The following is a 25,243-nucleotide window of genomic DNA, read 5'->3' on the forward strand; positions in this document are numbered from 1 at the left end:
CCACACATGGAATGTCTTCCCAAGCCTTTGCTCTCCTCCCTGCCCAGCACTGACCTCTGGTCTTCCTGAGTCTTTGCTCTTCCTGCCCAGCAAAGCCTTCTCCTGTTTTCCACACATGGAACGTCTTCCCAAGCCTTTGCTCTCCTCCCTGCCCAGCACTGCCTTCTCCTGTTTTCCACACATGGAAGGTCTTCCTGAGCCTTTGCTCACCTCCCTGCCCAGCAGTGACCTCTGGTCTTCCTGAGCCTTTGCTCACCCCTGCCCAGCACTGCCTTCTCCTGTTTTCCACACATGGAAGGTCTTCCTGAGCCTTTGCTCACCTCCCTGCCCAGCAGTGACCTCTGGTCTTCCCAAGCCTTTGCTCTTCCTGCCTATCACTGCCTTCTCCTGTTTTCCACACAGAACATCTTCCCTAGCTTTTGCGCTCTTTGCTGCCTTCTCCTGCTTCACAGCTTCTTTGCTGTGTGACTTTAAATGAAGACCTTGTCGGTCAAGCAGGAGACTGCTGTTCTGGGCAGAGAATAGACCTGGAGTGACCAAGTCTAGAAAACAGATTACACACACCAAAAGCACTTTAGCCTCATCTGCATAGCCATTCATTCGCTAAATTCTCAGTAAGGGAGGGACAGATTTCTCTTTAAAGAGCTACATGTGGATCTAAATAATGTAGCTGGCAAACCCTGCCGCCAGCTTCCCCTAAATTCATATGAGCACCACAAACATTCCAGGCTGTCTAGCTCATAGGATTGTCTCCTGCTTGGTCCATGCTAATACCGTGCTTTCTGCTCAGCACTAAGTCAGGGTCTTTGTTGGAATTCCAAAAAAAAAAAAAAAAATATTCCGGCTAGAACCTCAATAGGGCCATCCACTTGAATAAAGCCAGCTGAGTCGCTGAGGACAATGTCTGGCTTCTACTTCGCAGTATTCATCTTTTCAGACACACACAAATCTGGCAAACCTGTTTTTTGTGCATGTCTGAAAATGATGAATACTGCGGTGCATAGGCTGGACATTGTCCACAGTGGCTTTGTTGGCGTCATTGACGTGATTGGACTGTTGGGGTTCAATTCAGAATCCTGTCTTTCTGGGATGAGAACAGCGTTTAAACTGGGTGTTATATACGGTAGTTTTTTTTTTAACTCTTATTATTTGTGTTATCCTCCATATTTTTCCTGACCCATCTACGGTATCTAAAACACAAAGTATATTGGGAAGCTGCAGAAGCAATTCCTCTGTAAAACAATTAACCTTTATGCATATAAAAATGGGAATCTTTGAGCTGCCCTTTTGCCTTCAAAACTGATATGCAGGCCTTAGTTAGGGTACCTTCACACTTAGCGATGCAGCAGCGATCCGACCAGCGATCTGACCTGGTCAGGATCGCTGCTGCATCGCTACATGGTCGCTGGTGAGCTGTCAAACAGGCAGATCTCACCAGCGACCAGTGAACAGCCCCCAGCCAGCAGCGACGTGCAAGCGACGCTGCGCTTGCACGGAGCCGCCGTCTGGAAGCTGCGGAGACTGGTAACTAAGGTAAACATCGGGTATGGTTACCCGATGTTTACATTAGTTACCAGTGTGAGCAGGGAGCCGCGCACACTGAGCGCTGGCTCCTTGCTCTCCTAGCTACAGTACACATCGGGTTAATTAACCCGATGTGTAATGCAGCTACATGTGCAGAGAGCAGGGAGCCGCGCACACTGCTTAGCGCTGGCTCCTTGCTCTCCTAGCTGCTGTACACATCGGGTTAATTAACCCGATGTGTACAGCAGCTACATGTGCAGAGAGCCGGAGCCGGCAGCACAGGCAGCATGAGAGCTGAGGAGGCTGGTAACTAAGGTAAATATCGGGTAACCACCTTGGTTACCCGATGTTTATCTTGGATACAGCTTACCGCAGCTGTCAGACGCCGGCTCCTGCTCCCTGCTCGCTTCATTTGTCGCTCTCTCGCTGTCACACACAGCGATCTGTGTGTCACAGCAGGAGAGCGGCTTTGAAGAAAACGAACCAGGGCTGTGTGTAACGAGCAGCGATCTCGCAGCAGGGGCCAGATCGCTGCTCAGTGTCACACACAGCGAGATCGCTAATGAGGTCACTGCTGCGTCACAAAAAGCGTGACTCAGCAGCGATCTCGGCAGCGAGCTCGCTGTGTGTGAAGCACCCCTTAGCGATTGCTGTACCTGGATAAGAACAGTGTGCCTCTGTAGGATCAATGACAAGTTAGTGGGCCATACTGATTTTATTACACCCTTAGAAAGGCAATGCTGAAATTGGCTTCTTATTCGGGGGTGAAGTTACTTTATTTGCCAATTATTTTTCTATTCTCTTACAGGTTTATTTAAAAAAAAAAGTGCAACAATAAAGTACAATGCAGTAAGGTGCGCTGATGTGAATATAGTTAAAGGGAACCTGTCAAGTCCCCTATGCACCCAGAACCATGAGCAGTTCTGATTACGTATTTCGAATCCCTGCCTAACTGACCCTGTATCTAATAGCATAGATAAAGAGATCTTTAGGCCTAAGCCATACGGCATGAAAATCGGTGCGAGTGGCGTGCGATAAAACATTGCATTCCACTCGGACCAACATTAGCCTATGTGCCAGCACTTATGAGCAATTATTTTCTCAGCCAGCTCTAATCGGACCGAGAAAACAATCGCAGCATGCTGCGACTGTAATGTGATCCTTGTTTCTCTCGCACCCATTCAAGTCTGTGGGTGGGAGAAAAATCGCACTGCACTCGCAGTACACCGGTGTACCGTGAGTGCAGGGCGAGAATCACAATAGCCAGCTACAGAGGAGAGAGGGAGATAAATACCTCCCCTCCTCAGCGTCGGCCACCGCCCTCTGCAGCACCGGCCCGCCCCTCCTGATTGCCGGACCGCCCCCCCTTTCCCGCAGACGAGGTCCGCTCACATGACTGGTCCTCAGTTGCAGGGACACTCGCATGACACTCGGCTCTGCGGTACTGCCAGCCTGAGCCGAGTGTCATGCGAGGGGATCGCAGTAATCCCCGTGTGGTCCCGGCCTTAGAAAAAGTATATCTAAAGATCCTTTATGATATGCTATTGAGCGCAGGGACTAGTCGCAAGGGCGTTATTTCCCCCAACCAGTCTGCCCTCTTAGCATCTTAGCATGCCACATTCAATGCCCAGCGTCATCAGAATGCACACATGCACCTGTGTCCGTTATCACCGCCTCCAACGACGGGCTTAGGCACAGTTCACATGATCAGAAAGCCCAGCACTTCTGGTTCTGCGCACTATGAAGTCGGGTGTACATGTCCTGACTCCAGCGACTTGTAGTGCGCATAACGGACATTGATGGGACTTCTGATCATGCGCACTGAGCCTAACCTGGAGTGGCCATCTCAGTCTCCTGACCTCCATATCATTGAGCCACTCTGGGGAGAACTCAAACGCGCAGTTCATGCAAGAAAGCCCAGGAATTCACAGGAACTGCCGGCTTTTTGTGAGGAAGAATGGGCAGCTTTACCATCTGAGAAAATAAAGCGCCTCATCCACAACTACCACAAAACACTTCAAGCTGTCATTGATGTTAGAGGAAGCAATACACAGTATTAAGAACTGGGGTGTGTGAACTTATGATCAAGGTCATTTAGATGTTTTTGGTTGTCATGATTTAAAAAGAGAAAACAGTAGTGACAGTAAATGGCTTCACCCAACCACTAACCATGAGTGGAAAGCGGAAAAAGTTTTTGTGTTATATTCTCTGAAAAAAGGCAGGAAAGCAAAAAATCTGGCGGGGTATGTAAACTTTTGAGCACAACTGTAGCTGCTTTTACGTGTATTCACATCAGAGCACCTCACTGCATTTTAGGCTGCTTTCACACATCCGGTTTGAGCAGTGCGGCTCAATCCGGCTGTGAAACCTATGCAACGGATGCGGCGAAAACACTGCATCCTTTGGATAAGTTTTTACATGCGGCCCGTCCGTTATTTTTCCGCGTGCGGCACGCTACGGAACATGCGCAGTGGAAGAAAGCGCATGCGGTGGCCGTATGCGGTTTTTGCCGCATCCGGCGTCCATAGGCATGCATTGAAAAATGCGCCACATCGGCCGGATGCGGCGCGATGCGTTTTTTTTTTGCCGGAGCAAAAAACGTGGCAGGGAACGTTCCATCCGGCCGCCGCATCGGCTAAATCTGCCGCATGCGGCAAAAACCGGACGGAACGCAAGCCCATGCGGCGCCAATGCAAGTCAATGCTGGAAAAAACGAAACCGGTGGCAAAAAAACGCGGTTTTGTTTTTTCAGCAGAGCGCCGGATTGTGCCGCACTGCTACAGCCGGATGTGTGAAAGCAGCCTAAGACTGTGGAGAACAGAAAATAATCGCTGAATAAGAAAGTAATTTGAGTCCTGAATAAGAAATTGGGCTAATAAGAAAGTAACTTCAGCATGGTTGGAGAAAGTCACTTGTCTCGCTCTTTTTTGAGTGTCGTGTCAGAGTGACAGAGCTCTGCTTCATGGACTTGTCTGTTTCTTCTCCCAATAGACGGGGGTTTGGCCGCACCAGGACACACACTTGGCTGTAATCAATAGTTCCAGACCATATTGATCTGAATTTTAGGGTGTCCTTTAGTTTTCAATGATCTAAAGTTGGTCTTGCTCTTTTTTCTGACTGGTGCATATGTAGCGCCCCTGAGGCTTTCGTCACCAGAGAGGTACTGCACCTCAGCCAGAGGTGTGGTATCCCATCCTGGGTAAGAAGGGGGTCAGCTACCGGTTCACAGACAAACCTGCACACACCAATTGTAAGTTCACACACTGGGTCAGGGTTTAAGGCAGGTACTCCATTAATGCTGAGAGTAGCGACCAGTATACCTGGTTATGGGGCATTGAGTCCCATTCTTTGGCCTGACTGGGTGGAGCCTGGCAGGGGGAGTGTAGGAGGAGTCAGTAGGAAAAGTGGGTGGAGCTAGGTTTTGAAAAGTGAACAGTTGAGGACAACTAGTTGGGACCAGTTTGGGGGAGTTCAGTCAAAGTCTGTCAGAGAAGTGACAGTGACAGGAAGATCTAGTCAGGAGTCTAGTCAAAAGGAGGTTTTAGGTGAAGATCCTGGGGTCTTGCTAGGCCCAGGTGACACCAACTGAAGGGATTCCAGAGTGACACGGATGTGCGGGAGGCCTCCGTGGACTTGTTCCACCAAGAACACCGGGGTGGAGGGATCTGGTCGCAATAACGGGGACAGACCCTAGGCTAAAGAAGATAAATATTTCCTTTAGCAATCCGACGGCCCGGGAGGTTGCTTCAAGCACTCGAGGCCACAACCTGCCACCCATCACCTGCAAGGGGGAGCAATAAAAAGACTGAGGTCGGCCAGCCTTTGGACAGGCTCGGTGGCGGAACGCAAGACAGTCTAGTGAAGGTCAGCGCTAGGGAGACAACCAGGGAAGGACACATTGAGGGGTGCACCGGTCCGGACCCTTGAACTATTCGGGATCAGCGGAGGCCCACAACAGTGAATCTGGGCATACCACGGGTCAGCTGCAGTGTTGGAACGTACAGTGAGTCTTAACTGCAAGCCCCGTGTCGTCTGCTTTGTCCTGCACCTCCTCAACATCCACCATAGACTTTACAAATGGTTGCCCAGGGGTACCCGCTCCACCTGTGGGGAGCAAGAAACACCTCCGCTGCCACAACACCAGCTCCGGAGGTCCCGTCCAGCAGCCGCGGCTCCAAAGCCGCAAACCACAGGTGGCGTCACGACTCTTATACAAAGTTTATTACCATCTCCCCAAAATACCGTCACATTAATTGACTCTGCCAGGAAGTCGGGCCCCGCCACCGCTGACTACCCCGGACCAGTCCGGCCCGACACTTAGTCATCTAAGGCCCTGGGGTGGGCGAGTCACAGACGGTAGTGGTCTCATAAAGGTGATTAATAATAGGAAAGTTCTGTTCTGCTATTTTGAAAATATTTGGTTTCCATATTATTTAGACACATCAGAAATAAGTAAAGCCCCACAGAATAGTAGCATGATTTACACTGGCACCAAGAAATTTTAAGCATTTTTCACACACCGTAAACAAATAGCAGATTTTCCATCCGAAATTGTGGGTGGAAATTTGGCAGCGCATTCCACAAACCGCAACTCTGCCTCTTTCTGCATGAAAATTAGCACAAAAATTGACTGGTTTCACTGATTGCAAATCTACAGCACATCAATTTCTGCTGTGTATCTAACCCCTCTGATGGTGCATCAATAGTGATAGTGGCATCAGGGACCGTGCCCTTTCTTTGTCTCTTTGGACACCCTGCAATTGCGTGTTGATAGTTACAATGACCCCAGGCTGAGTAATAGCCGTGGGGTCACCTGACTTCAGTGGCATTTATGGCCCTGTAATAAACACGGTCTAATGCCTCTCCTCAGTGTAAGGCTATGTGCGCACGTTGCGTACAGTCACTGCAGAAATTTCTGCAGCGATCTGAAGAGCACATGTGCGCTTTAAATCGCTGCAGAAATGTCCATAGTGAAAGCCGATTCCATGCGCTCTGCCTGCAGCTCCTCCCATAGACAGAGCAGGAGCTGCATGCAGAGCGCAGGAAAGAAGTGACATGTCACTTCTTAGAACGCAGCGCTTCGGCAGTAGCCGAAGCGCTGCGCTCTAAAACGCCACGTGCGCACGGCCCCTGCACAATCTCCATAGACTGTGCAGGGGATGCAGGACGCATGTAGTTACGCTGCGCTACAAAGCGCAGCGTAACTGCATGTATTTACGCAACGTGCGCACATAGCCTAAGAGTATTAGGCTGCTTTCACACATCCGGAATTGAGCTGTGTGGCTCAATCCGGCTGTGCAAGCTATGCAACGGATGCGGTGAAAACACCGCATCCTTTGCATAAGTTTTTCCCATGCGCCCATCCGGTTTTTGCCGCTTGCGGCATGCTACTGAGCATGCGCAGTGGCAAAAACGGCATGCGGCGGCCGGATGCGGTTTTTGCCGCATCCGGCCGCCATAGGCATGCATTGAAAAATGCGCCGCATCGGCCGAATGCGGCGTGATGCGGGGTTTTTTGCCAGGCAACGTTCCATCCGGCCGCCACATCGGCTAAATCTGCCGCATGTGGCAAAAACCGGACCGAACGCAAGGCCATGCGGCACTAATTAAAGTCTATGCAGAAAAAAACGCAACCGGCAGCAAAAAAAAAACGGTTGCGATTTTCCTGCAAAGTGCCGGATTGTGCCGCATTGCAGAAACCGGAGGTGTGAAAGCAGCCTTAGTCTGGGACCAAGTTATAAAAAAAAAAAAGGAAAATATTGTCAAGATTTGAAGGGTAAAAAAACACAAAGAAAAATTTTATACAAGTAAAAACACTGCTATCCCATGTGCTCAACAGTAGTTTACAACTACATCTCAGATATTGGTGGACTCAGGAGAAGATTTTACTGGTTTTGTGGTCTTTTGTCTCCTATTACTCATGTTAAACAGAAAAATTAGAGGCTAAAACAATATTTTATAGAATTTTTGTTTATTATTTTTACGTCCCAATGTTATAAAATTTTATGTAGCACCGGCAAGTCTAAAAATGTCACTACGCTCCTAGATTAATTCCTTGAGAGGTCTAGTTTCGAAAATTCTGTCACTTGTGTAAGGTTTTTGCGGTTTGGGCACCTCAAGGGCTTTAAACTTGACTTGCACCCAAATTTGCACACCTTCGCTTTTGTGCTGTGCTCTTAAAGTTGATTCCAACCACATATTCGGTATTGTACATTTGGATAAATTTAAAGGGATCCTGTCACCAGATTTGGTGACTATAAGCTGTGGCCACCACCAGTGGGCTCTTATATACAGCATTCTAACATGCTGTATATAAGAGACAAGGCCACTGTGTAGAACGTAAAAATCACTTTATAATACTTACCTAAACGGTTGGTTCTGTGCAGATGGGTGGCTCCGTTCTCCGGTTGCGGTGTCTCCTCTTTTGGCCACCTTTGTCCTCCTTCTGAAGCCTGTGTGGATGATGCGTCGTACCCACTCGCTGGTCCCTCGCAGGTGCAGTACAATACTTTGAAAATGCGACCTGTGCAGGACCTCAATGCCGGCGCGTGTGGTTGACGTAGGACGCGTCATGCACCCCGGCTTCAGAAAAAGGAGGAGAAAGGAGGCGCCGCACACAGAGAACGGAGCCATCCATCTGGCCTGTTTGCACTGAACCGACCGTTTAGGTAAGTATTATAAAGTCATTTTTACATTCTGCACAGCGGTCTGGGCTCTTATATACAGCATGTTAGAATGCTGTACACCGTGTGCAGAACTATTAGGCAAGTTGTATTTTAGAGGATTTTTTTTATTATTGATCAACAACTATGTTCTCAATCAACCCAAAAGACTCATAAATATCAAAGCTTAATATTTTTGGAAGTTGAAGTGTTTTTTTGGTTTTTTTTTAGGTTTGGCTATCTTAGGAGGATATCTGTGCAGGTAACTATTACTGTGCAGAATTATTAGGCAACTTAATAAAAACCAAATATATTCCCATCTCACTTGTTTATTTTTACCAGGTAAACCAATATAACTGCACAAAATTTAGAAATAAACATTTCTGACATGCAAAAACAAAACCCCAAAAAATAAGTGACCAGTATTGCCACCTTTCTTTATGATGACACTCAACAACCTACCATCCATAGATTCTGTCAGTTGCTTGATCTGTTTACGATCAACATTGCGTGCAGCAGCCACCACAGCCTGTTCCGAGAGGTGTACTGTTTGTCTCTCCCTGTATATCTCACATTTTATGAGGGACAACAGGTTCTCTATGGGGTTCAGATCAGATGAACAAGGGGGCCATATCATTATTTTTTCATCTTTTAGACCTTTACTGGCCAGCCACGCTGTGGAGTAGTTGGATGCATGTGATGGAGCATTGTCCTGCATGAAAATCATGTTTTTCTTGAACGATACCGACTTCTTCCTGTACCACTGCTTGAAGTTGTCTTCCAGAAACTGGGAGTAGGTCTGGGAGTTGAGCTTCACTCCATCCTCAACCCGAAAAGGTCCCACAAGTTCATCTTTGATGATACCAGCCCATACCAGTACCTCACCTCCACCTTGCTGGCGTCTGAGTCGGAGTGGAGCTCTCTGCCCTTTACTGATCCAGCCTCTGGCCCATCCATCTGGCCCATCAAGAGTCACTTTCATTTCATCAGTCCATAAAATCTTTGAAATACAGTCTTAAGATATTTCTTGGCCCAGTCTTGACATTTTATCTTATGTTTCTTATTCAAAGGTGGTGGTTTTTCAGCCTTCCTTACCTTGGCCATGTCCCTGAGTATGGCACACCTTGTGCTTTTTGATACTCCAGTAACGCTGCAGCTCTGAAATATGGCCAAACTGGTGGCAAATGGCATCTTGGCAGCTTCACGCTTGATTTTCCCCAATTCATGGGCAGTTATTTTGCGCCTTTTTTGTCCAACACGCTTCTTGCGACCCTGTTGGCTATTTGCCATGAAGCGCTTGATTGTTCAATGATCATGATTCAAAAGTTTGGCAATTTCAAGAATGCTGCATCCTTTGCAAGACATCTCACAATTTTAGACTTTTCAGAGCCCATCAAATCTCTCTTCTGACCCATTTTGCCAAATGAAAGAAGTTGCCTAATAATTAAGCACACCTTATATAGGGTGTTTATGTCATTACACCACACCCCTCCTCATTACAGAGATGGACATCACCTAATTTACTTAATTGGTAGTTGGCTCTCAAGCCTATACAGCTTGGAGTAGGACATGTATAAAAAGTATCATGTGATGAAAACACTCATTTGCCTAATAATGCTGCACACAGTGTATATAAGAGCCCACCGGTGGTGGCCACAGCTTATAGTCACCACATCTGGTGACAGGTTCCCTTTAAAGATTTGGGTGGACTTTCTCTTACAACTTGTAAAAATGAGTTGGAAGTTGGAAACAGGCTTTGGCAGTAAGGGGTTAAAAATGTGGGTCCCAGACAATATGCTTGCCATAAAATAACTAAATGAAATTTGTTCCTAGTCTCGCTGTGTCCCCCACTGAGCGCTTGACATGGGTATATCGATGCATCTTTCTGACTTGGTACACCAGAGATTGCTGACAAAATATTTGTTGGTCTTCTTAGCCGGAGAAGGATTTGAATGACGCTGTGAAATATGCAGAGTTAGCTATTTGATGCTGTACTTTTACTGCATATTAATAAATAATAGATTTTGAAATGAACTGTCTTTATAGGAGGATGAAGATTGTAAATGCATTACTGTCTTCTCTAGTGATTCAGAATCTACTAAAATATGTACGGTATATGCCGTGTTTCCCTGAAAATAACACAGGTTATTATATTAATTTTGGCTCCAAAGATGCGTCTGCAGTAGATGGGCGAACCCACAGATGTTCGAGTTCTGCGGGTCTGTTCGGACATTAAAAAAAAGTCCAGTTCAGGACAGCACTTGAGCCCAGAAGCCAAACCCCATAGAAGGCTAAGGGACCCGAACATTGTATTAGTAACATTAGTAACAGCTAAATGGGCTGTAAAGCAGGAGGATTATACTTACCAAGTCTGCAGCTGTCACACTACTTCCTTTTCTGCTCATTAACCCTCATGCATATTCACTGCTTCCCCTTCCCACCCTCTGTGCCAGCATTTGTAATTAGTTGTAGAGTGTAAAAATAAATAATAGGGAAAAAAATGGCATAGGGTCCCTGTATATTGAGTCCCAGCACAGATATAGCAGACAGCTACAGGCTGCATCCCCAGTCGTATTATCTTGGCTGTGTATCAAAATGCAAGAGATCCGTGCATTTTTTTTTCTTAATTTAAATAAAAAAAAATGGCATGCAGTGTCCCATGTCTCACCCCCCTTCCCCCTCAATTTTGCTACCTGGCCTAGATAAAGAAGACAGCTTGGGGCTGGTATTTTCAGGCTGGGGAGGCCCATGGTTATTGGAACCCCCATCGTAAAAATAGCTTGCAGCTGCTACAGGATTGCTGTATCTATTCGATACGACAATTCCGGTACTTTACCCAGCAAATTTTGATTTCCCTGGAGTGGTGGCAATCGGAGTAATATAAGAGGCTAATGACAGCTGTGATTTGTCAAATCACAGCTGTCATCAAGCCCTGGGTTAGTAATGGAGAGGGGTCTATGAGCCAACCCCATTACTAACCCTGCAAGTAAACAAAACAAAATAAACCTAAAACACAGAAAAATCCTTTATTAAAAAAAAAACACCCTCCTCCAATTTATTAGCCTTCAAAACACCCCTGCAGGTCAGATGTAATCTACAGACACGACAACCCAAGCTCTGCTACATCTAAAGTTGCAGTGCACGGTCACAATAGAAAACGTGACTGAGCACTGCAGCATCAAGGACACATTGCTGGAGCCGCAGCTGTGAGCGGTGACATCAGTGAGTTTATCTGACGTCACTACTGGGGTTCCCACGTTGCTCCAGGTGTGACCTCAGGTGAACTGACTACTGATGAACTCAGTGACCTCAGGTGAAGTCATTGAATTCAATGCCGTATTACCTGATTAATCAATGTGTGTACATTAAGTATTTATTTGCTATTAACGCATGTTCTAGTCACTAACGCCAGCACAGAGGGATGGGTGGGATTATAGGTAGGGTAGGGAGGTGAATATTCCTTTACCAGTAACACACGTTTCAATCACTGACGCCAGCACAAGAGAGGTGTGTGGGATTATGAGAGATGGAGGGGGGTGAATAGTCATTTGCAATTAACTTGTTCCAATCACTGACACCGGGGCAGAGGGACGGGCAGGATTATGGCCACAGGAATATGATGAATATTTATTTCCTCTTAAGACATGTCCCAATCACTAACGCTGGCACAAAGGGAAGGGTGGGATTATGGGCAGGGGAAGGAGGTGAATATTCATTTGCCATTAACACATGTTCCAATCAATGACACCAGTGAAGAGTGATGGAATAGGGTGAATATTTGTTGTTACACATGTTCCAATCACTAACGCCGGCACAAAGGGGTGGGCAGGATTATAGTTAGGGGATGGGGGTGAGTATTCATTTGCCATTAACACATGTTCCAACCACTGATGCCGACACAGAGGGTGGTTGGAGGAAGGTGGTCAATATTAATTTTCCAGTAACACATATTCCAACCACTGACGCTGACACAGAGGGATGGGCGGGGAAGGGGGTGAATATTTATTTGCTATTAACCCACATTCCAATCACTGACCTCGGCTCAGAGAGGTTGATGGGATTATGAGAGGTGGGTGGTGGTGAATAGTCATTTGCCATTAACACGTTCCAGTCACTGAAGCCGGCACAGAGGGGTGGGCAGGATTATAGGTAGGGAAAGAGGGTTAATATTTATTTGCCATTAACACATGTTCCAATCACTGATATCAGCACAGAGGGGAGAGTGGGATTATGGGAGGTGGGAGTGAATAGTCATTTGCAATTTATACGTTCCAATCACTGATGGCAAAACAGAAGGTTGGGTGAAGGGGGTGAATATTCATTTGCCAGTACACACATTTCAATCACTGATACCAGCACAGAGGGCTATGTGGGATTATGAGAGAGGGAAGGGGGGTAAATAGTCATTTGCAATTAACTTGTTTCAATCACGGACACCGGTGCAGAGGGATGGGCAGGATTATGGGCGGAGGAATGGGGTGAATATTCATTTGCCATTAATACATGTTCCAATCACTGACACCAGCACAGAGGGGTGAATAGTCTTTTGCCATTAACACGTTCCAGTTACTAATGCCAGATCAAAGGAGTGTTCGTTCGGGATTATGGATAGCGGAAGCAGATTATTCATTTACCATTAACACAAGTTCCAATCCCTGACGTCGGCGCAGGGGTAGGAGTGAATATTCATTTTCACCCCTACCCCATGATTCTATTATAAGCATATTCCAAAAAGGCCGAAAAATCCTGCTAGGGCTTATTTTTGGGTAAGTAGTAGACTGCATACAAAACACTGCATACAGTGAAAGTCTGATTTTTAAGGCCCCTGCAATCTGGAGCACAAAAGGAGCAGTGTGACTATTTTCTGTACTTCGACCCTCCATCCAAGCACGGTGCAGCTCTGTTCTAGTTAATGGGTCTGGCCCCCAGTTCACTGCTCTCTAGTTAGATGGGAACAAGGCGCTAAATTAGCCACTGTACTTAATTAGTGCTACAGACGTAAAATTCTAAGGATGGGTAAGGATTTTGGCAGCTCAACCCTTGCGAAGATAGTACTTTATCTTAGCAAAGCGCCATCTCTTCTTTGCAGATCGCTTTTATTGAAAACATTGTCAGCATCTTTGTGTAACTTATAGAGAACTAAAACCGAACCGAGCCTTGGACGTCTGTATATACATTATAAATTCAGTAATAGTCTTTAATAAAGTAAGTTTCCTCAAATTCTACACATAGAACGCTGAAGACTGAGGAGAAATAATTTATTCTAGCAGCAATCATTACTGAAGGCGCATTAGTTGGCCAACCTGTTACATGTGTCATCAGGGACCTATATAGAAAGAATGAAGATCCTTAGTAATAGTCTGAATTCCTACTCCACCCAAAATATTATTTGGTGGAGTAGGCGGGGTCCTATCATATAGTTAGTCACAGAAGGTCATCCGTCCTAGGGAGAGGGACTTGTGTTGTGGCACATACACAGAACTAGTGCATCTACCCCTTGCATGGCTTCCATACAATAAGTTAGTTAAAAATGCCCACACACACACACATCGTATGATGAACAGTATGATGCTCCCATTTGGCATTGGGCCACCAACTCACAGGCCACATAGCAGCCACATGGTCTGCCGCTATTTAACGCTACTCTATTGTTTGAGGTTTGTCTGACATAGATCTCCCCACTTTGTGTATGGCCATCACACATTCATGCTGCACTATTAGGGCAGGGGCAGATGGCCGTAGTATTGATTTGAGAGTATCGAGATGATTATGCAAATGTCACTATGATCAACCGCTGATCCAAGTTTGATCAGACTGTCAGCATAGCGTGATCCAATTCTCTATGATGAGAGAATCGTCACATACTGTGTGGGACAGGTGGAGAACAAAATTTCTCCATATTTTCCATTGTGTCAGTCCGTGGAAATCAGACTGGACTCAGATGTCAGCCAAGTGTAATCCAATGTTCCCCACGCACTCACTGACTGGCATGACCGAGTGCTATCTGAATATCTGATCAAAATTGGATATGCAGCAATATTTTTCCTTAACAGACTGAGGAAAAAATCTGACACGCTCTGCCCTATAGACTTACTTTGGTTTGAGTGCAATCCGATGTTCCGTCTGGTCTGATCACACTCTGATCAAAATTATGGCCACCTACTCCTGCCCTTAGAGCAGCGGTGGGAACCTTTTTTCTGCCGGGGGGCCATTTGGAAATTTCTACCAACCCTCAGGGGCCGCGAAAAATTAACATCTTGAAAATTACCCTAATATATTTGGTCAAACAATTTAACTCACCCCTACACCCAAACTGTGGTGGCTGGAGTTGCTTTTCTTTGGTGCGGCTGTGATGTTCAGCAATATTGATCATGTTGCTTCTCACAACTGCTTTTCCAGGTTTGTCTCAGGGTACCGTCACACTAAACGGCATACCAGCGATTACAACCATGATACGACCTGGTCAGGATTGCTGGTACATCGCTACAGGGTTGCTAGTGAGCTGTCAGATCTACCCAACGATGCAGCAACGATACGGTGGTCACTGGGACCCTGTCACATAGCACGATTCAAATCTTGATTAGTAACATAGGCGTGCATCTACATTGCCTTTTCCGCCCCCCTCTGTTCCGATTGGTGGTCGTACTCGCTATGTGAGAAGTACCCCTCAGTCTGGAGCGCAGTCAACAGATTGGTAAATCATATACATCACATAGGGGACACTGGAGGTATAGACATCATAAGAGGGGCTGGGGACATACACATCACAGAAGACACTGGGGCGCATAAATTACAGGAGATGCTGGAGGCATATACATCACAGGAGGGGCTGGGGGCTGTTTGTAACTTTTAAATAGGCTATGATTAATAATCGAGCACCTGTTGGTCCCTGATATGACAGATAAAAGCTGAAGGAGGAGAAAATCCTGCGCAGGTAGGGTTTTAACTGTGGGGTGACCTGGGTGAGAATCCCTGGACTGATGTGCGAACAACCATGCTGCTGCCAACCCTGGAGATGCAGATAGCGGACAATCGGACAATGGATGATGGGGGTTGAAATCTGCGCTTATGTTGAATATGGAATCAAAGCAAGTTTTAAAAGGTGATTTCATTCAACGTGTTTTGGAGGACAATCAACATCAGGACAATCAACATTACATAGTATTAAAGATAAAGGGTGTATATAGTGGATAAATCATTGGAAAATGGGCGCAAGATGACGGCCGTTAAATCAGCTGATCATTTGAATCAGTCAGTTAAAACCCAGTACAAATATGTAAACTTGTTGCCCATAAACTATATTGCATCAATAAAATAAAAAATGAGCAAGAAGGAAAAAAATAGACAAAATTATGTTAGTGTATCCAAACCTGTGGATACAGTGGAAAAAAAAACCGTGTTAACCATTGAGCTAACATAATAGACGTATATTGAAAGTAAAAAGAAGAAAAAACTCCCAATTCAAAATTTGATGTGACAAAATAAATCTAGAGAAAGGAGATGAGAAAAAAACCGGGGTGAGAACCCATAAGGAGTGGAATAAATTATTCCACAGTGGAGCCTGGAAATATTGTGATGTTGGAAGAAACTATTGAAAGAAATCTTACAAAATAAACTCATATTAGTATAGAAATAAATGTGCTATTAGAATACTTGATGGATTGAGAAAGACGACCTGTTAGTAGATCTAAAGTATTAATTTTATATTTAGATAAATTTGTATTTTAATGGAGATATATATAACAAGGGTTAATGTACACTGTGTCCACTTAGGCTACTTTCACACATCAGTTTTTTGCCATCAGGCACAATCCGGCAAAAACCTGAAATAACTGATCCGGCGTCTGTTGCAGCCGGATCTGTTTTTTCCCCCATAGACTTTCATTAGCGCCGGATGGCCTTGCGTTTCATCCATTTTTTGCCGGCAAAATTTACTTGTTCGGCGGCCGGATGAAACGTTGAAGTGAACGTTTTTGTGTCCGGCAAAAAAAAAAATGGATCGCGCTGGATCCAGCGCTGTACGGCATGTTTTATAATGGAAGCCTGTGGATGCCGGATCCGGCGTAATACGGCAAAAAAAACGGATCCGGCCACTGGATCCGTTTTTTTGAACTGAGCATGCTCAGTATCAGACCGGATCTGTCAAAAAACTGAAGGAACTGATGGAAAAAACTGATGCAACTGATCCGTTTTTTCGCCGGATCGTGCCTGATGCCAAAAAACTGATGTGTGAAAGCAGCCTTAGGCGGCGCTCACATCAGCGGTATTTTGCCGCAAAGTCAGATCCAGTACAAATGCCTTTCAGTTCCATTCTTTTCCAATGGAATCGCGGCAAGATGCGGTAACATGCGGTTGTGTATGAAATATACCGCTGATGTGAGCGCCGCATTACTAACATCATTTTTTTCCTTTTTCTTATTTCATATTTTTTTCCTTTTTCGCTTATTTTATATTGCATTGATGCTATATCGTTTCTGGGCAACATTTGTTTCCCAACAAGTTAACGTATTTGTACGCTGTTTTAACCACTTGATTCAAAGGATCAGCTGATTCAATGGCCATCATCTTGCGCCCTGTTTCCAATGATGTATCCACTGTATATATCCTGTATACTATGTAATGGTGATTGTCCTGATGAAGGAGTTTCACTCTGAGACGCATTGAATAAAATCACTCTTCAGGACTTGCTTTGACTCCTCATGCAATGCAGCGCGGATTTCAACCCCCATCATCCATGACAGATAAAGGCAAATGTGCCGCACTCTCATGGCAGCTTGGACAGAACTCATGTACTAGTCTTTTTATCATTTGCTCATTGTGGTCATGATGATGTAGCCAAAAACCTTCAATTCTGTGCAGTTAGCACCTAAAAGCAAGATTAGAATTTGTTTTTGCTGTTGTCCTCTGCATTGTTTGGCAGTTTTTGGCCAAGATTCGTCCTCGCTGCGCAGCGCAGGTCCTGTTATTTTTATATGGTACAGCTCAGTCTGCAGCAATAATTTTGGGTCTGCGGTCGAGTCCACCACTGATTTTCCCCTAGCCGTTTTCTTTTTCATTTGAGGAGGGCATGTGTGTAGGAGTGGTGTGCCGTGCATATGGATTTGTAAGTCATGGTGGAATGTTGTACAAAGTCTGGGTTGTCTTTTATAGATATATATATAGGCGCTGTCGTTTACAGATCAGACATTTTAAGCTGAGAAGAACTAAGCGTTGTCGTCTTTTGCCGATCTGACATGTAATGCTGACATGAAGCATGCACACATCCAGAGAATGAAATCTTTATACTGAATAACATGAGTACTATGCTGAAACCACTTCTGCTGCTTCTTTTGCATCCCAAAGCATAAACTTAAGTCGTCTCAGAAGGAGAAGGTGCGCCAGTTTATGGCATTTACCCAGGCTGGGGAAAGGACTGCAATATACTGTTTAACACAGAATGACTGGAAACTAGAACTGGCAACGGACAACTACTTCCAGAATACAGCCCTGTACTGCAAAGAGTCAATGAAAAGTACCGTAGACAAAAAGAAATTAGAGCAATTGTATAATCGCTACAAAGGTAAGGACCTTTAATTATCTGTTTTATGTATAATCTCTGTGTATTGAGGGATAACTAACTGCTGGTTAGGCCTAAGCCACACGGCGAGAAAATCGGTGCGAGTGGAGTGCGATAAAACATCGCATTCCCCTCGGACCAATTCTAGCCTGTGTGTCAGCACACATGAGCGATTATTTTCTCAGCCCTAATCGGACTGAGAAAACAATCGCAGCATGCTGTGATTGTAATGCGAGACTCTTTCTCTCGCACCCATTCAAGTGAATGGGGCGAGAGAAAAATCGCACTGCACTCGCGGTACACCGGTGTACTGCTAGTGCAGTGCGAGAATGGCTATAGCCGGCTATGCAGGAGAGAAATCCCTCCCTCCCCTCCTGAGTGCCGGCCCGCCCCCCGCAGCTGAGGTCTGCTCGCACGAACGGACCTCAGTTGCAAGGACACACGCATGACACTCGGCTCTGCTGTACTGCCAGCACGAGCCGAGTCTCATGCAAGGGGATTCCAGTAGTCCCCGTGTGGCCCCAGCCTTAGGTGTAATATACCAACAGGAGCCGTGCACTACAAAGGAAAGCGGGGATCGGGGTTACAGTGCTCTAAAATTATGGCCTATCTTTAGGATCCATCATTAAAGGTGTTGTCCGGAAGTAATTTAGATGTAGAAAATGCCAAATACGTCTTTTAACAACCTTCCTCCCTAGGCCCGGCAAAAATAAGAAATAGGTGGCACTCACTGTTCCATAAGAATCTTTATTTCATCGGTGTAAAATCATGTCTGCGTCTTCAACGCTGGTCCTTGTTGACAGGCTTCAGCCGAGACGTCACAACTACGACCCAACTAATGGGCTCAGCCGTGATTCTGATTTAGACAGCATGAGCCGCTGATGTCAGTGATTGACTGCAGCCGTTACATGTGCTGTAGTTGTGATGTCACTGCTGCAGAGCGGTGTAGGGTCAATGCTGGACCTAGGGAGGGTGTGCAGTGATGTGATTGTTGTTTTCTATGTCTGCAAGTCAAAGGGGGAAATAATGAATCCTAGACATCTCCGCTAATATAAAATTAGCGGGATCCCTAGCAATCAACTGAAGGTGCCGTAGCGTTCCAGCAAGCGCTTCTTACCCATCATTGTCTCCTTCAGTGGTAGTTATGCCTGATATTAAAGCTTATCTTTCTCAGTTGAATGAGTAAAAGATGTAATAAACTGCAATGCAATGCTAAATCACTATTAAAGGGAAGGTGTCGTCCAAAAAAAAAAAAATTTTCAATAACTGAAAAAATGTAAAGTATTAATGTTTTGTTTAAATATTATTTGTTTTTAATTGAGCAAAATGTAAAAAAAATGTTTGATCTTTTCCACTCTTGAACACTAGGGGGAGCAGCTGCTGAAATCCTGCTGCAGTGCTACTGTAGAACTAGCTCACATTACAGCTGCAGTAAAAGTGGGCAGAATCTGCTCTCCTGTGTGTGATGTCACAGCTCCCCCTCCCAATCTGGGTGTTTCCAAAAGGATAAGGGAAGATGAAGTTTAGGATCACAGTGCGGAGCTATTTTGTTGGTGACAACAAATGTCTAAAGTGTCACCAAGGACAGCTGCATAGTGCTCCCCACATAGCGCTGTGCACGCCCCGGTCCAGCAATGCTCTGCCGCATGTACTCCCACCGGCAATGTTCTGCCACACGCACACACACACAATGCTCTGCCACACGCATGCATACACACAATGCTCTGCCACACGCCCGCTCGCAATGCTCTGTCACATGCACGCACACACACAGTGCTCTGCCCCACGCAAGCCCGCAATGCTCTGCCCCACGCACGCCCGCAATGCTCTGCTCCACGCACGCCCGCAATGCTCTGCCCCACGCACGCCCGCAATGCTCTGCCCCACGCACGCCCGCAATGCTCTGCCCCACGCACGCCCGCAATGCTCTGCCCCACGCACGCCCGCAATGCTCTGCCCCACGCACGCCCGCAATGCTCTGCCCCACGCACGCCCGCAATGCCCTGCCCCAAGCACGCCCGCAATGCTCTGCCCCATGCACGCCCGCAATGCTCTGCCCCATGCACGCCCGCAATGCTCTGCCCCATGCACGCCCGCAATGCTCTGCCCCATGCACGCCCGCAATGCTCTGCCCCAAGCATGCCCGCAATGCTCTGCCCCACGCATGCCCGCAATGCTCTGCCCCACACATGCCCGCAATGCTTTGCCCCACGCACGCCCGCAATGGTCTGCCCCACGCACGCCCGCAATGGTCTGCCCCACGCACGTTCGCAATGCTCTGCCCCACGCCCGTTCGCAATGCTCTGCCCCACGCACGCCTGCAATGCTCTGCCACACGCATGCACACACACAATGCTCTGCCCCACGCCCACCCGCAATGCTCTGCCCCACACACGCCCGCAATGCTCTGCCCCACGCATGCCCGCAATGGTCTGCCCCACGCACGCCCGCAATGGTCTGCCCCACGCACGCCCGCAATGGTCTGCCCCACGCACGCCCGCAATGGTCTGCCCCACGCACGTTCACAATGCTCTGCCCTACGCACGCCTGCAATGCTCTGCCCCACGCACGCATTGCTCTACATGCACGCAATGCTCTGCATGCACACATGCAATGCTCTTCATGCACGCACGCAATGCTCTGCATGCACGTTCACAACGGGTGCGGTAAAGAGAGTGGGTGGGAAGGTAGCGGCGGCGAGAGGGGGTGTCATTGGAGACGGTAGCAGTGGCACGGGGGGGATTGGAGATAGTAGCATCGGGGGGAGGGACGCCGGTACTCACACAGGCCGAACGGGTGACGGGTAAAGTGGAGCACACATCATATGCTGTGAGCTGCACAAAGACGGCGCCAATCTCCTCCCTCTGCTGTGACCTGGACAGCCCAGGGAGCTGTCCTGTAATAAGTACAGGGTTGGAGTCCGACTATCAGACACAATGCCCTGGGGGCTGCCGTAAAGGAGGTGAGCAACTGTCGTTAATCACAGTAAATCCAGCATGGCAGCCCCCAGTGCTTCAGTAACACTAGAATTAAATAAAAACTAAATAAACAGTGAGTTTAATTTTGTATTAAAAATACTGGAGTTCATAATCACTATTATTAAGACAAAAATAAAAAACGCAACACCTTCCCTTTAAAAGTACAGATCTTTCAAATGACTGATCAGTGGAGGTTTGGTGTATCCTTTGGGAAGTTTCCATAGCGTGAAATCTGCATTTGTATATAGTACTACAGAAAAGGTGCTGATTTTATAGACTTTTCATGCAGAATGAATGACGTGCTGCAGATTTCAAATCCCCAATGTAGGGCAATTTCCATAGCAGTATTCTTCTTCGGTGTGTAAATATTTCCTGAAACCTCTTTCACAATGTGGGCATTGTAATACGCAGCAGACCTTGTGCAAGTAAGTCCACAGTGGAAAATCCGCTGCATTTATGCTATAAGGGAATGTACCTTAATGATCCAATAATCTCCTTAAAGAGAACCTGTGTGGGCCCTTATGCCCTCCAACCCAGCTGCATTCCCTGCCTAACCAGCCCTGTATAATGTTGTAAAAAATCATTAATAAACCTCGCTGTCTCCTATACTAATTAGGGTTTTGATTAGTCAAAGGGACGTTATTTCCCCAGACTAGTCAGCCCTCTTTCTATGTTATCACACCCCTGTGGGCGTGATATGATTTCCAAAAGCTGCTGTCATCGCAACTCCTGGAAATCTTGCGCATGCACACAGCTCATTTCGGCAGCGTCAGTGTGCCTGAGAAGCCGAGTGTACACGTCCCGGCTGCAGAGAGAAGAACAGCCTCTGTACTGGGTAGAACTGGCAGGTAGCTAGCAATTACAGTATATCACAAAAGAGAGTACACCCCTCACATTATTGTGAATGTTTTATTATATCTTTTCATGGGATAACACTGAAGATGTGACACTATGATACAATGTAAAGTAGTCAGTGTACAGCTTGTATAACAGTGTAAATTTGGTGTGCTCTCTAAATAACTCAGCACACAGCCATTAATGTCTAAACTGCTGGTAACAAAAGTGAGTACACCCCTTAGTGAAAATGGCTAAATTGTGTCCAAAGTATCAATATTTTGTGTGGCCACCATTATTTTCAAGCACTGCCTTAACTCTCTTGGGTTTGGCGTTCACCAGAGCGTCACAGGAGCCGCTGGATCCTCTTCCATAACAACATCACGGAGCTGGTGGATGTTAGAGACCTTGCAACCCTGCACTTTCAGTTTAAGGCTATGTGCGCACTCAGCGTTTTTTCGCTGCATTTTTGCGCGTTTTTCGGGTGCGTTTTTGGGCTCAAAACTGCATGACTTTGCTTCCCCAGCAAAGTCTGAAGACCCTGTCACACACACACAGATAGATCTGTGGCAGATCTGCGGCAGATCTGTGGTTGCAGTGAAATTGTGGACAATCAGTGCCAGGTTTGTGGCTGTGTACAAACGGAACAATATGTCCATGATTTCACTGCAACCACAGATCTGCAAAGATTTATCTGTGTGTGTGACAGGGCCTTGAGTTTTCATTTTTGCTGTCCGCACACAACTTTTTTTTTTTTTTTTAGCTGAGTTTTTGAGCTAAAAAAAAAAATGGACATGTCAATTCTTTCGTGCGTTTTTCACCCATGCAGTGCATTGGAACAACACAAAAAACGCAGTGATCAAAGCACAGACAAAAATGCACCAAAACGCGGTAAAAACGCACTAGTTTTTTACGGGTGCGTTTTTGCCGCGGGTGTGTTTTTTGCGGCCGAAAACGCAGCGTCAAAAAATGCTGTGTGCGCACATAGCCTAAGGATGCCCCACAGATGCTCAATAGGTTTTAGGTCTGAGGACATGCTTGGCCAGTCCAGCACCATTACCCTCAGTTTCTTTACCAAGGCAGTGGTCGTCTTGGAGCTGTGTTTGGGGTTTATATTGGAATAATGCCCTGCTGCACAGTTTCCAAAGAGAGGGAATCATACTCTGCTTCAGTATGTCACAGTACATGTTTGCATTCATGGTCCCTCAATGAACTGTAGCTCCCCACACTCGGCAGCAATCATGCTGCTACAAACCATCACACTCCCACCATCATGCTTGACTGTAGGTAAGACACACTTGTCTTTATACTCCTCAACTGGTGCCGCCACACATGCTTGACACCATCTGAACCAAAGAAGTTTATTTTGGTCTCATCAGACCACAGGACATTGTTCTATTAATCCATGTCCTTAGGGGTACTTTGCACGCTGCGACATCGCAGGCTGATGCTGCGATGCCGAGCGCGATAGTCCCCGCCTCCGTCGCAGCAGCGATATCCTTGTGATAGCTGCCGTAGCGAACATCGCTACGGCAGCTTCACATGGACTCACCTGCCCTGCGACCGTCGCTCTGGCCGGCGACCCACCTCCTTGTTAAGGGGGCGGGTCGTGCGGCGTCACTGCGACGTCACACAGCAGTCGGCCAATTGGAGCGGAGGGGCGGAGATGAGTGGGATGTAAACATCCCGCCCACCTCCTTCCTTCCGCATATCCTACGGAAGCCGCAGTGACGCCGGTAGGAGATGTTCCTCGCTCCTGCGGCTTCACACACAGCGATGTGTGCTGCCACAGGAGCGAGGAACAACATCGGACTGTCGCGTCAGCGTAATTATGGATTACGCCGACGCTGCACCGATGATACGATTACGACGCTTTTACGCTCGTTAATCGTATCATCAAGCCTTTACACACTACGATGTCGCATGCGATGCCGGAAGTGCGTCATTTTCAATTTGACCCCACCGACATCGCACCTGCGATGTCGTAGTGTGCAAAGCCCGCCTCAGTGTGATTGTCTTCAGCAAACTGTTAGCGGGTTTTCTTGTACATCATCTTTAGAAGAGGCTTCCTACTGAGACAACAGCCACGCAGACCAATTTGATGCAGTGTGTGCGATATGGTTTCAATAGAGAAAAAAAATCCAGCTCCATATAGAAAAAAATCTTGAATGTTTATTTTAACAAATTTAAAAAAAAAAAAATCCAGGTAATAACAATTAGAGTGTGTGATAATTCCATAGCAGCGTAAGTCATTTTGGAGCAAAGGGGAGAGACACCAACAGCTACGCGTTTCAGACTTTACGTCCTTTGCAAAGCTAGCTTTGAAAATAGCTAATTGAGTACAATTTGTCCATTTTCACTTAGGGGTGTACTTACTTTTGTTGCCAACGGTTTACAAATTAATGGCTGTGTTGAGTTATTTAGAGGGCACAGCAGTTTGACTCTGTTATATAAGCTGTACAGCTTTACATTGCATCAAAGTGTCAAATCTTCAGTGTATATCCCATGAAAGATATAATAAAATATTTACAAAAATGTCAGGGGTGTACTCACTTTTGTGAGATATTGTACCTGCTTGTAAGTTCTTAGCACCATAAGAAAAACTAACTAAAGTTTCAGATAACCCGTTTAATTTTACTGAAAGTTTATTAAACAAATTGTACCAGTTTTGTGGGAAAAAAAACCCCTTCAGAACGTGACCTGATACATGTGTAGGTAAAGACTAGACTGGGTTAAGGAGGGCCTGTCAGCTTGGAAGTGTAACCTGTGTGTGCAGCATGCTATACAGCAGATTGTACAGGTTTATAGGAAAAGATTCAGTATAACTACTGTACATATCTTAGTGAAATCTGCTTGTTCTGGATTAGCAGGCCTACAGGGATGACTGTGAATCACTGGATTGGACCCCGCATTTGACGGCTAAAGGTCGCTTTACACACTGCAATATCGTGACCAATATCGCTAGCGTGCATACCCGCCCCCATCGTTTGTGCGACACGGGCAAATCGCTGCCCGTGGCACACACAATCGCGTGGACCCGTCACATTACTTACCCTAGCGACGTCATTGTGACCGGCGAACCGCCTCCTTTCTAAGGGAGCGGTTCGTTCGGCGTCGCCGCAACGTCACCAAGCGGCCGCCCAATAGAAGCGGAGGGGCGGAGATGAGCAGGACGTAACATCCCGCCCACCTCCTTCCTTTCGCATTGCGGGTGGGCGCAGGTAAGGTGAGGTTCCTCGTTCTTGCGGTGTTACACATAGCGATGTGTGCTGCCGCAGGAACGAGGAACAACATCGTACCTGCAGCTGCAACGATAATTGAGAATGGAGCCACATGTCACCGATGAGCGATTTTGAAAGTTTTTGCAACGATTCAAAATCGCTCATAGGTGTCACATGCAACGACGTCGCTACAGCGGCCGTATGTGCGTCACAAATTCCGTGACCCCAACGATGGAGCGATGTCGTAGCGTGTAAAGCGGCCTTAAGCCCAGAATAAGCATCAATTGCACTGAACTTGACACAATTTCTTTGGATCTTTTCCCACAGAACTAAATATCAGTATGTTCAGCTTCTGCTTCATAACACTCTGCTGACATGTATCTTATAAACAGGTTCCCTTTAAATACCAGTGACTTTGTGTTTAGCAATTATACTGAGCAATGGCTTAGGGGTGCTTCACACACAGCG

General features: G+C 46.5%; 1 protein-coding gene across 2 annotated transcripts in view; it reads left to right on the forward strand.

Moving 5' to 3' along the window:
* DCUN1D2 (defective in cullin neddylation 1 domain containing 2) overlaps positions 1-25,243 on the forward strand; it is a 62,700-nt gene that overhangs the window by 4,207 nt on the left and 33,250 nt on the right. For both annotated transcript variants that reach the window (XM_075336641.1, XM_075336642.1), the window contains exon 2: positions 17,529-17,745. In XM_075336641.1, the coding sequence (XP_075192756.1) occupies positions 17,529-17,745 (217 nt within the window). The remainder of the gene's footprint in view (positions 1-17,528; positions 17,746-25,243) is intronic.

The sequence above is a fragment of the Anomaloglossus baeobatrachus genome, chromosome 2 (assembly GCF_048569485.1).
Source record: "Anomaloglossus baeobatrachus isolate aAnoBae1 chromosome 2, aAnoBae1.hap1, whole genome shotgun sequence".
NCBI classification, from domain to species: Eukaryota; Metazoa; Chordata; class Amphibia; order Anura; family Aromobatidae; genus Anomaloglossus; species Anomaloglossus baeobatrachus.